The 13,359-nt window shown below is 39.4% G+C and overlaps 1 protein-coding gene across 4 annotated transcripts in view; it reads left to right on the top strand.

Moving 5' to 3' along the window:
- The window catches only part of fstl4 (follistatin-like 4), a 236,831-nt gene extending 224,382 nt beyond the window's left edge, over positions 1-12,449 (top strand). For all 4 annotated transcript variants that reach the window (XM_044371293.1, XM_044371291.1, XM_044371292.1 and 1 more), the window contains 3 exons: positions 1,985-2,092; positions 7,898-8,007; positions 8,200-12,449. In XM_044371293.1, coding sequence (XP_044227228.1) covers positions 1,985-2,092; positions 7,898-8,007; positions 8,200-8,902 — 921 coding nt within the window. In that variant the 3' untranslated portion in view covers positions 8,903-12,449. The remainder of the gene's footprint in view (positions 1-1,984; positions 2,093-7,897; positions 8,008-8,199) is intronic.
- Positions 12,450-13,359: the final 910 nt, after the last annotated feature.

The raw sequence follows: 13,359 nt of genomic DNA, 5'->3' as shown, positions 1-13,359 counted from the left end.
AAGCTTAAATTATTGATATGATGTGCATCAAAATTTAATTGGGAGATTCTCCTGAAACATGACTCGATCAGTTAGATCATTTCCTTTGAGAAGATTCGTCACTCCAAACAAGACTGTTGGTCTTGTTAAACTAGAGAAATGAGAAGCTGCGAGCTGAATTTGAGAGAAGATACAAAAGGTGGTTTGATAAGAGATTTATTAGGGTTAGAGCTCAGCAAATCTGTGTATTTTGTCAAGCAGGATCTAAAATAAATAACTGCTACAGTTGCAGATATTTTTCTGTTTACTGTTAACAGGCAAAACACTTTTTTTTTCTTGAAACAGCAAATGTGAAAACTTTTATGCACTCAGAAAGTTGCTCATATCCTGTGGACCGGCCTTAGCCGTACCTCTGCTCTCATCATGTAGGAAGCTAAACACATACAAATGTTAATTCACACATGCAGTCCTCCATCTCCACATACTGTACATGCACACATGCTGAGTTGACACTTGGCTGACCAGTGGAGAGCAGAGGGCCGGACCTCCCATTACTGAACACAGAGCTTGTGGTCTCGCTCCACTGGTGAGGGTGTCAGCAGCTCCCTGTCCACCCAGCCAGAAGCAGGGTAATGGATTGTGTTATTCCTTCCTGTTGACATTGCAGCAGACCTGACTTTGAGTACACCCCCTCGACCCCCCCCCCCCCCCCCCCCCCCCCCCCCCCCCCGCTATCTGTCTGTCCTCTTCTTTCCTTCCTTCCCTTTTCACTGTAAGTTATTTTCTCTGTTCTGTCCGTTCTTTTTACCTGATGTGTGTCAGATATTCTCACAAAAACCACTCAAGTGAACATGCTGTACACTTTTTCCTTTACCTTCTACATCATCTTAGGCAACTACACCTTTTTAGTAGGCTGTCACTTTCCTGATGTGATAACAGCTTACTTGTGTCTGTGTTTGGTAGATGAAGGATTATTTGGTTAGCAAGTTTGGGTCCGAGACCCGTAGTCCATGCATACTGTAAATCTCTTCCTTTTGGGTTTACTGCTTGTTACTTACCTCAGCAAGATCCATTTGTTTTGCTCTCATTCATTAAATCAGTTGCTCTCTTTCATACTGGTGGCAGCGAGTAAAGCTTTAAGGGTCTTGCCAAACGGCTCTTAGTCCAACCAGTTGTCAAGACTTACTGTTTGATTAGCAGTACTATTAAAAAGGACTGGAGACCAACAGGAACTAGCTGATAATGATCGTGATCATTTACATTTTGTCATTTGGCATTTATTCAAAGCGACTTACAAGCGAGGCAAGACAATCAAGTATTAAAAGACAGTGACTCATAAGAGCTGTGGTACAAATTCTCAAGTAGCTATGAGCACTAGACAGAAGTTTTGTTTGTTTGTTTTTTAGTTTTTTAATTAAAGTAAGAAATGACTGGAAGTAGTGCAACAATCAACAAAGTATTAAAAGTTAACAGTTGGTGTTCACAGAAGAGCTGATTTTGTAGGCGTTTCTTGAATGCACCAACAGAGTCAACAGACCATATGGAGCTGGGTAGCTCATTCCACCATTGCGGAACCACAAACAAAAAAGTCTGGATTGTGATTTCGCAACAGGCAGTGATGGTATTACCAGACATTGTTCATTTGCAGACCAGAGTGGACGAGAGGGGAATGTAGGAGGGCGATATTCAGCAATATTACTAAACATTGTGACTGAGATATGACCTAAGTGCAACATTTTACAGCTGAAAAGTAAACTTGTCAAACAAAGAAATGTTTGTTTATATATTGTGATTTCCTGTTTCCCTATCAGCAAAATAAATTGATCTTACTTACAGTATTACTTTGTCAATATTCATCATTTAACAGCTTAAATGTTTTGTTTTTATATAAATATCAGCTGGGCTTCTGTGAGATTTCAGCACCATGGACAGAGCTTTAACTCTATTCAGTTCAAGAACAATTTGTTTTATCTTTTCCCCCCTTTCTCTCTCTTCTCTCTTCTAGGAAGTAGCAACCGATCCTTTCCCAGTGAAGATGCTCTATGACAAGTCACATGATCAGGTGTGGGTTCTAACGTGGGGTGATATGGACAGAACACACCCAACACTTCAGGTATGTCTGTTTTGTGTAGGCCTGTCGCACTATAAAGCTCTCTCAGGTTTATAGAGGTTTAGCTTTGTTCTTTGCAGTGGCTCCTCCACAATGACAAGCTAAACAGCTACAGTAGACAGTAGTTTTTAATGATGTTGGGTAAACTGGACGGTGGGATGAAGGAAGTAAAAGGACTGAGTGCTTGCTTGTTACTGATTAGGAGACACTTCTACATTTTGCTTTTGAGTTTTGTTTTGTCTCCTGGACACAAAACTTCATGTTAGTGTGTGTAACCAGAATCTCATTTTGTAAAATTTGATGAATCTGTTTATTAAAGGACAGGAAGTTCACCTCTGTTGCTTCCTCATTTTAAAATTATATTGGTGATCACTTTAAAGCCAGCCTCGTGCAGCTTTGAAAGCACAAAATAGCCCTTTTTTATTATTGTCTTATTTTTTCTCCCTACACCTGCTTTTGTTTTGTGTGCATTTGTGAACTCTGAGGAGTGATTATCTTCCTGGGAGAATATAATCTATATAGGTTGTAGAAAGTTCACCAAGCGAGGGACACAGTGCCTCATAACTAATTGGGCTCCGTTGTGTACCCGCGTCCCTGTTTATGTGGTAAGTATTTGCTCGACAACTAATCTGTGTATGTTTTAGAGCATTTACCAAGCCAGCAAAACAGCAATTCACAGCTGCAGTGCTGTCGACTTGTGCCCGGCGTCCCTTTGGACCACTGGTGTTGGAGGCTTCACAAATGAGAAATGATCACAGGTGCGGTTGTATTTAATCCACCTCGAGGGATTGGGTGAGGCGAGGGAAGAGAGAGGAGGATGCAGAGAAGGTCGAGGAGGTGGAGGGGAGGGGAAAGGGAACAGAGCTGGTACCCGTGGGGAGAGGTGTGGTGCTGTTTTTTATGGGGCCAGTATTTATATGTGTGCGTGTGTTTGCCTGTGCAACAGTAGAGGACACTGCCATGAGTAAAGACACCAAGGGATCCCATAGTAATCTCTGTAATAGACACAGACATGTTTATTGTTCTGCTTTGTCCCATTGGAGGGAAGGATCCCATTATAATCGTGTGAGGTGTTGTGTTCGGTCTTTACTGCTCGGGGATATGCTGTGTCTATTCATTATGGGGATTGCAGAGGGATGATACACTCTCAAAATTATGATTCTTCAGAGGATCTTTGGAGTGAAATTACTCATTTTATATTCAGACAATCACTTGAATGCATAAATGATTTTTTTTTTTCTGGTGCTGTTTGTGTTATTGGTTTTGAACTCTGGTGGCTCCATATAAATGTTTAATTGTTAATCGCTGGTTGTGTAGCCGTTAATGGTACTGCAGTCGTGTGCCAAATGGTCCTACAATTAATGCCTCCTTATGATGTTACAATGCTTCCAATTTGCACAATCACCTCCAGATTTTTTAAAGCAATTTTAACTGTAGTGTGGGTTGTTTTTGATCAAAGGGTGTCACTATGGACTGGCAACAAAAAGACAACTGATTGTGTGGGTTTTTACAGTTTCTACGGCCACATAGAGACTGCTCTGTGCAGTTTAGTGATTTTTCTTCATAGAGTGCAGGTGTACCAGCAGGGGATTGTTTCTGTGTAGTTGTCTTAGTTAAGGTGCACACTCACAGGGCTGATATTGGAGTGTTTTCAAGTGTTTTCAAACATGTATCAAATGTTGTCTTAAATGAAGCAGAAAATTCTATGAAAAGGTGTTTTTCATCACAGACAAAACCATTTTTGCCTCATCTCATTTGCAACTATCAGAGTACAGAAAGCAGCTTTACATAACATATCTCTCTATTGTGACTGCTCCCTGAACTGTAGAAACACATTTTTGTCACATTATTTTTCATTTTCATTTTACTCATTTCCCCTCTTCCTGCAGTCATTCAGGAGTAATGAATAATTAGAGAGCAGGGCATGAATCACTCAAAAATGCAATTGCAGGGAAACCGCATAATGGATTGGAGGCCACATGGATCACACCACAAATAAATGGTCTGATAATGTCATTATCATTTGGACTGAAAGTAATTGACCTGTTCAGCAGCAGCCTGTCGCTACCAGAGGCAGCGCTTCGCTTCAGCAGATCATACATGTGTATGAGTGTGTGTCTGTGTGTTTGTGCATGTTAATTTGTGCCCTCGTGATGTGTAAATTTGTGTTGTGTGAGCATGTGTAGGTGTGCGTTCAGCTCGATGTGTGGGGTAATTCTAAGCAGCCAAGTTCTAGGATGGCTCAATATCTCTGTGTAAACATCAGAGGGAGTGTGATTGTCAATTCATTAGAGAAGACAAATGGAAGAATCTCTGCCGGGCAAAGAGAGACGTGGCCTTTCAGACTGTCAGTCCAGTCTGCATCTACGTGCCAGGAAAATATTCAACTCATGGGCACATTGTTTTTCTCTGCACATGCACACAGTGTTCCCCATCTGTTTTTCCCCATTTAGCTCTTTTCCGTTAACCAAATATATGTTTAGAGACGGATAATTACTATAAATTAAATCCTTACTATTACAACAGTTTGACACAAAACAAAGCTGGTTAAATCATCTCCGTCTTTTACAGGAAAAATATTTTAAATCTTTTCATAAATAGGCACTTCTATCATAATGCTGCTTATTAAGCTTTTTGTTTTCTTTCTTTTTATCCTAGTTTTCTTGTGTTTTGTTGATTATTTGCATTTGTCTGTATAACGACACATTATTTGTAGACATTAGTTCTCAGTGTATCACCTGAAAATGTTAGTCTATGCAGGTAGGGATGGGTAGCAGTTAAAAATTTTAGATACAAGTGGCGATACAATACCTGAATTTCGGTACTGATACTTTAGGAATATAAAAGTGTTTTTTCTACAAAACCCTTTTTTAAATTTAACTAAAGGCAAACTCCTCAAATGTTGTGGAAATACAGCTGCACAAGAACTTTGCATGAAACACAGTCTGAAATTGATTTATTGATTGATTTTAATTGGCATGCTGGTGGTTAAGACACATACTATATAAACACAATGTGCCTGGTTCGATTCAAGCCACAGGACATTAGTCGCATGACGTACCAACCCTCTCTGTCCCCCAATTAGTAAATATCTGAAGATCTGACCAGACATGCGATGCCAACTTTTACTACTTAACAGTTTTCTATACTCAGCATTGAGGTCAGGCCATTGTGTGACAGTAAAACTAATGAATTCCATTTTGTGTATTTGACACAACTATCTGATCTGTACATCAGCAAATAGTAGTCTCTGTACTTTCTCTCTTTATGCACACATTTACATATCTGTGATATACAACATGCCTCAAGGTGTTAAAACACAAAGTATTAACTGAAGTATTGAAATTCGACATTACATTGCATTGATCTTGAGCAACAAACCTCCGACTCTTCCAGGGAATTCAAACTGTGCTTTATGGTTCCCCAGGAGCAACAAGATAAGTAATTCTGACTGTAAGCATATAAAATGCACTGCACAGGGATAATTTATAAGATTTATTGCATTTCCTAAATGACACAAATACATGAGGAACTCTATCTCATTTGGATGTTCTGTAGTTTTTTTGGGAAAGTAAAAAAAAAAAAAAAAGCTACTCAAGGCCTCGGGAGAGTGAATGTTGTTGAAAAGCAAAAGCTACTCAGTCAGAACCAAATCCCCTTCAGGTATTAGGGCAGCCAGCGAGGCAGGGGCAGAGTAAAACTCAATTGGGCCTCGTTGCTGAGTGTGTGGATATGAAATCCAAGGATGAGCGATGACAAAGGGAAGCCAGTGGCATTAAGTTGAGAGCACCTGCAGCCCTGGAGACCACAGCAGCTGCCTAATAATACATGAGCGATACTACATTGAACCTCATTAACTACTGTCATTGTATTCTGCAACTGTTGTAATGACGTTTTTTTTTTTTCAAACGAGGATTCTTTTCATGTCTTGCAAGAAGTGAGAAACCACCTGATCTGTTTTGTTAAAAATAGATAAGAAGAAAGTCAGGAGGATCAAGAAAGAGAGAAAGCTTTTGAGGAGTATTGCAGCAATGTAGCTAAAGCAACAGCACAGCAACTTAAACTGCTATTTTTATTTCCTTGCATTTGATAGCTCTGAGGAAGGAGTGTGGAGTCTGGCCCCCCCACTGGGCATCAGGTAGAGGTTCAGCTTTAATGGTGAAGGCATACACATCAAAATAGATTTTACACTCAGTTCTTTCTTTCTTAAAAATGTTCTATATGCTCTCTAGCAACATTTGTCGAGGTGTCTAAACGTAGAATCGCTTCATTGAGCCAAGTTTCTCTGAGAATATAAAGTAGAGTGTGTAAAATGAGAAGAAAAAGAACTGGTTTTACACATGAAGTGCTAGCTGCTTTGAACAAATGCACACATGTGCGCCACGTAAACATGTACTTCCCATAAACCACTTTGCACGTCCTTGACTGTGACCTGATCATGCAGGCATGCATGATGAAGCGTGTGTCACGGACAAGGCAGTGCATCGGGAGCCCATCAAAAGTGGACGCACATCCTCCCCTGCACTTTAAAAAAACATGCTGATTCAGTGCCAGGTGTATGACATGAGAGATGGGGCATTTATTGGGGCGTGTGTTCCTAACACAACCATCACTGAATAAGATGCTTTATCAGACAACGGAGGTGGGGCCACTTTTCATCAGCTCAAGTCATGTACTGTAGATGTTTATCAGTTCAAGGATAAATGAGCATGTCACCTGGACAAGCTCTGGCTGTTAAGATTTGAGATATGAGTGTTTATCATATTTACAGGAACTAGCAACAGGACACAAAAGGTCACAGGTTTGCCTATCTCAGTGGTCATAGTTTGGTGTATGAGCAGTACAATTAACTATAGCTGAGGGTTCAAAATTCATATTTTTTCTTTAAATGTAGAAGTGGCTCTAAGAATGGACAGAAATTATGTCTTATTTATTGTTTTGATGGTATTTTACCTTCCCAATGACCAAAAGTGAACGTTTTAACACAAACTGTGACCTTGTCTTGTTCTCATTAATATGAGGCACTACAGTCAGCTCAACAACAAGTGCAGATACTCTATCTTTATTTTCCTATTGAACCCAACTGTGTGGTTAGATTTATATTAGCTTATATATCACATATATTTGTGTCTACTCATATGGCATCTGTAACAAGATATCCAAGATCAGTACCTATCTCAGTCACAATCATTATAAAAAAAACACATATTAAGGATCTCTATCAAAAATGCTTATGTAATGTGTTCGTTTAGAAAAAAAATGAATATCCGCCGATATAGCTTTATCGTATATTAAAAACTGTCAAATACCTGTATTGTTATCAACCTCAAAAATCCAGGATCAGTCGAGCTATAGTTAGTTATAGGAATGGACAGTGGTACAGTCATCATCTTCTGTGGAGATGTTCCTACTTCAGAGAGAAATTATTTTAATTCTCTATGATAGAAGATATCTGCAGCAAAATTATGATATTAGGGCTGAAAAGCCACTGAAATATGATTTGTGTCCAATTAACTGTGTGAGATTACAAATAATTTTTAACAATGATTTTTGGTTTATTGTGCAGTTTTTCATGTTCCAGAAAGACAAAGATTCTAGCAACTGCAATTATTCATCAATAGATGAATAATTGCAATAGATTCAATTATTATCAGTAGAAACAAAGATTGTTCTTTGGTAGAAATGTTCAAATGCACATCATCTAAATTTCTTGGTCTGACTCTGCTGTCAAAAGACGTCTATATCCTGGTAATAATCTTTAATGTCTTTGTATTGGTATTCATGTTGTTATGTGTATTTTGTCTACAGGTAATTCCTCAAGCCAGTGTGGGAGAAGTACATCGTGCCATCCGCACAACGTTCCAGAGAGTCAATGACTTCTTCATCCCTCCAACCAACCTCATCATCACTCACGTGAGGTAAAAAAGCACACACACACACATCAGCCTTAAAACACGTGTGACCTCATTGCTCACTCATCACAACTGTCCTTCTTTAGTAAAGGAGAAAAGAGCAAATGAGAATCCTAATGAGAATCTCAATGCGTATTAATCACTGCCCCCTAAAACCTAGAAAAGCTATTAACCTTTCTTTGAACTTTGTCCGTTTAGGTTTGCCTTCGTCTTCCTCAAAAATGAACCCGCCGTACACAAGATCGACCTGGAGACCTTCCACCGCGTCAAGACCATCAGTCTGAAAAACTACAGCTGCATACCGGTGAGCATGGCCTACACACATCTGAGCGGCTTCTACTTCATCCAGTGTCAGAGCAAGAGCCACCTGCAAGCCCCACCCCAGCTGCTCATCGACAGCGTGACAGACGCCGTGATCGGTCCGAACCTAAATGTCACAGGGCAGGCCTTCGTGTCACCGGACGGCCGCTACATTGTGACACCTGACCCTCAGAGCTTAAAGCTGATAGTACAGACAGTGTCCTTCCAGGGGGAGCTGGGTCTGAACCAGGAAATGGACGAGCCTGTAGCTGTCTCCGATCTGGTTTTCCAGCCCTCCTTCACGGAGTCCAACCAGCACGTGGTGGTGGCCACCTCAAGCTCAGGCACGGACCTGCTATTTGCCGATCTGTCCTCGGGCCGCACTGAGGTTCTGCGGAGCCTCAAGGAGCCCCTGGCCACCCAAGCCTGGCCCTGGGGAGGCCCCAACAGAGTGGTGGTCTCCAGCGGGTTATTCGGACAGTATCTGGTGACACCATCAGCCGAGTCCCTCTTTGTCCTGAACGGCAAACAGAGAACGCCGCACTGCGAGGTTTCAGACATCAAGAGAGGGAACACAGTTGTCTGGGTCGGCGAGGTATGAGTAAAAAAGAAAAGAAAAAGGAGGAGACGTAGGATTAGGGAAAGACGTAAATGAAAAAAAGGAAAGATCAGGCCACATTACCTATTCTAAAGATTTATGTGAACATAAGTTGTGGACTCAACCCTGGGACTGAGCGAGAGGGATACACGCCTGGGTTTATTGTAACAAAAGTACACTTAAAAATAGAGTAATTGAGAAAACATTAAGACACCCTGTTGTGATATTTCTATTGGGAGAAAGTGTCAATGCCGTTCAGTGCAACAGTGATCTATGTGCACTTAACTATACAGAATTGTACATTTATTGCACTTCCTTCCATGTTATCACAGCAAATAGGTACCTGAAGAGGGATTATTAACGAACTATGAACTATGCACAATGCTCACTTTTTTTAGAGTAAAAAGCTTTCCGATTTTGTTTATCTCAACAATGTTTGTCGTTTTCACCAGTGCTGCATATAATCACCACAAACTGTCTGTCCTGTCTGCCTTTTAGTGTATGTGTGTTCCGAGTCCTTTTAAAAGCTATGAACCCATCTTTTTTTCGCCTTTGTCATGGTATCGTACTGTATCGTCCCTCTGAAAGCTTTCACTCTCCTCATGCCGGCAGAGGTTGGCTTTATGCACATGTGTAATACCCTCTATTTACATTGTCTATCCAAAGAGCCCGATTGGTCCATTAGCCGTCGACAATGGATGTTTCGGTCACAGAGGAAGCCTAACCAGAAATGAACAGTACATCTAGTGGTCTCTTGCAATGGTATAATCCGTCCCCTGCCATCTCTCACATTTATTCTGTACCTGCAGTACAACTCTGTGCTGTGGAGCCTGAAAATGCCACTTAGCAGATTCCCTCAGGGTAATGACTCCGGTTTACGCTGACCCACATGCTGAGGCAGAGCCAAAGTGGCATCAACTTCGCTATCTAACTGGCTGTGAGCGTTTGTACATCCTCCCAGAGAGCCGTGCATCTGGATCAAACTCCGAGGCAGGTAGACTATACTCGCCGTGTGGTGATTAGTCAGCTTTACTCATAGGGTTGTAGCACAAAGAGGACACATTTTTATTAGTTACTGTCTAGTCAACGACAAAAAAATTGTTTTTGGATTTGTCATTCGTAATCAGATAGCTACCATAAACACACAGGGCATGTATAAAATACCCCGATGGGGGAAAAAAGTCAGCTAGTTTCAAAAGAAGGGGTACATTTTTACAGACATTAGCAATACGTACTGTATTAAACATTTTTCCTGTTTCCAGGAATACTTATTGATTGTAAAATTACTAAAAATGACTATCAGTGTACAGGTTTGTTTAACATTACTACTATTATTATTAAAAGTTGTATACCTACTTTTGAAAAACCTGGGGTTATCTGTCTCGAGGCAGAAACTGAATAAACACCAGCAACTCTTCCTCTATGAAAATAGCAGATATTTTATCTCTGTGCTTGAACAGAATCATCTTTGGTGTAATTTGCTTTTGGCGTTTGCACTAATCATCATGATGATGATCCATTAGCAGCGAGATAGCACCGCTGCTTCTCTGCAGATGTAATAATGTTATCAGAATTACTGGAAACACAGCGTCTCTAAAGGATTCCTGCCTCTTGACATTAGTGCAGACGTCTTTCCATGAATACTTAGCTTGGCCACTTGATGGCCTTTAGACTGGAATGGGTGCCAGTCTTAGGGCAATAGCTTTTTCTTTTTCTCTCATTCTCTTTATGTTGTACAGCCCTACTTTGTGCCTCCCGGCCTCAAACTACAACTAAAAGGTGAATGTCCTCAAATATTCAGTGGTCAGTATCATCTGCCATACATAGATGGTTTTGTTTTCTTATATATTTTAAAGTAAATCAGGAGCTTTCTTTCAATTAGCTGATTCAAATCAAATTGCGTGCAAAATTTTTATTCTCCCTATGTATTTAAATTATTTTTATAAAAGCTGCTTAACATTAACTGACTGTGTAAAAGGAACCGAATGTCACGCATTGTATTTCTTGAATTTTCTAGGTTTTGCAAATACTCGGCACATCTAAGACTATTATTAATTGGTCTTCTCTAGTCAGCACAGAACAGCTAGAAGCAAAAAAGTAGTCTGAGAAATATTCCAGGCCAATGTAGAGTCAACTTGCTGTTAAATTAAATCAACTTAAAAAATAGTAGCACTAATGCTCCATCACTGCACGCGTATTTTGTGGTGCTAAAATGTGATGGAAAGGATTCTTGGGAAGTGCCCTTGTACGTGTGTAATCACTGCACAAATACTCACAGCCTTTGGGATTTTGCAGTTGTTGCCCTTTTTTTTCTTTTTTTTTTGGCAGGTCAAACATGTTGGAAAGAAGAGAGATTAAACAAACATTTATCTCTGAAACCCTGGGCCGTCCACAGATGTCAAAGTCCAACTTTTTAGCGTGTAGAAAAAATCTGTCGGAGTCCTGTAAGAAAAGTATAAATCCAGACGAGTCCAGAGTCGTGTGAATGGAGTATATCTGCTCATGTGTTGTTTTTCTTTTCTCCCGGAAACAAACAGCAGCCCAAATTAAATATTAATCATCTTCTCCTAATGCGTAGTTGTGCCTGTAACTCCCTAATGCAATGCAATGTGTAGGGTAGAAAACCAAGCTGTGTACGAAAAGAAAAAAAGGAAAAAACACAGGAGGGAAGCAGTCGTCCTCATTTGTGATTTAGGTATTTGCTGCTAATCTGCCACAAAAAACATTCTGGCATAAAAAACCTGTTTGATGAACTTTTTAAGGTAAAAACTTAATGATGTTGATAATGTTTCCTAGACCACTGTTGCACTGAGGAGAGAAATATAATATCTGACATATATTAATGTTATATATATGTTATTTGAATGCAATTTGTCAAATTGGTAGCCCAGTTTTCTCACTGTATCAATCAAAAAAATATATATATAACTCATTGTTGAAGGATTCAGGCTCTGATGCTTCCAAAAGTCACTATCCCATCCAAAGTCACTTCCCGATGGCTCTAAATGAGTCATCTACAGTATTCGACAGCTCCAAGACATGCATGTAATGAAAATAGATCTTCGACATGATTATCATTGACCTCTCAGAGATCTCTCACAGTCACATACAGTTTACAGTCGCTTGTGAAAAAGTCACTTTTCTGCCCTCTCATTGTCACGTCTGTCAGCTTATCTCTTAAGGTCGATTGAGCAGTATGACATCGCTACTAGAGCCAAGGAGAGCAAGAACAAAGAGACTGCACCTGCGCTTGCTGATATAACTATGTTATTGGCTAGCTCATGTTGTTTGTTTGAATCTACCTTCAGTGTCACATGACTATTTCCGTACCTCTCCTTTAACCCTCGAGTAAGGGGCTGCAGAGCTGAACCGCTTGGTGTGATAGACATCGATAGGAACCACTGTTGTAGATAACATTGTTCATGTTTAGAACACGTTCAGACATGACAAAACTGACTGTACAGTTTTCTTTATGCATTTTGTGTGTTCTGGTTTATGAGGGAATTGTTTTGTAAGAAAAAAAATCAAATAAAATATATTGTAAAAATCAGTCGTTCTGCAGTGTCTTAACGGTCGCTTTAATGCCAAATGTCACTTAACACATTTCACAGATTTTAAGGCAACATGCAGTATATTAAAAAATCCATTAATTTATATGATTAAATGAATGAATCTGTCAATCACACAATGAAGATAATTTATCACATCTACGTCATTAGTCAGGAAAAAATGCCACACGTTTGATTTATGATGATTCCAGTTTCTCTGATATGAGGATTTGCTTCTTTTGTCTATTTTCTCTTTATTATTGTAATTTTTTTATGTTTTGCACTGTTGGTCAGACAAACGTGGGTTCTGGGAAACTCTGATAAGCATTGTTCAATTCAACAATTCTTATACAACTAATTATTAATAGAAAACGTAATCGCTAGATTAATCAGTATAATCAATAGTTGCCACAATAACTTATTTTACAGGTCCTTTTCTAATAATTTACCAATAATGTACTTTTTCCTTGAATTTAAACTCCATTTAAACCCAAGTAATAATTCTTTCATTGTTCATTCATAATTATAAAGGTCATTCTTCATACAGTATATATTGAATTGTATATTTGGCTGTAGACAAATTTCACATTTCTGCATGTCTTGCTGTTCTCTGCCAGAAAGATTTTTTTGGTTACGCTCGCAGTGAATTGGGATTAATTAATTGAAAGTGTACTAAGTGAACAGTGTCTCCATTTTCCCTATAATTAGTAGCAAATTACATGGCTCTTTCATTAAGCTTCCAATTAAATTATTGGGAGATTATTAACAAAATACAGCCAAATAAAGCGTTACTGTTGCAGTCTAAATAAAAATAAAACCCCTAAAATCACTGAGGAGAAGAAGACATGTTGTGCTACACTGACAAACATTAATTAAATAACTAATCTTCATATTCTGGATTTTATGAATGTT

This window comes from Thunnus albacares, chromosome 13 (assembly GCF_914725855.1).
Source record: "Thunnus albacares chromosome 13, fThuAlb1.1, whole genome shotgun sequence".
NCBI classification, from domain to species: domain Eukaryota; kingdom Metazoa; phylum Chordata; class Actinopteri; order Scombriformes; family Scombridae; genus Thunnus; species Thunnus albacares.
This window is presented reverse-complemented; position numbering and strand designations above follow the sequence as displayed.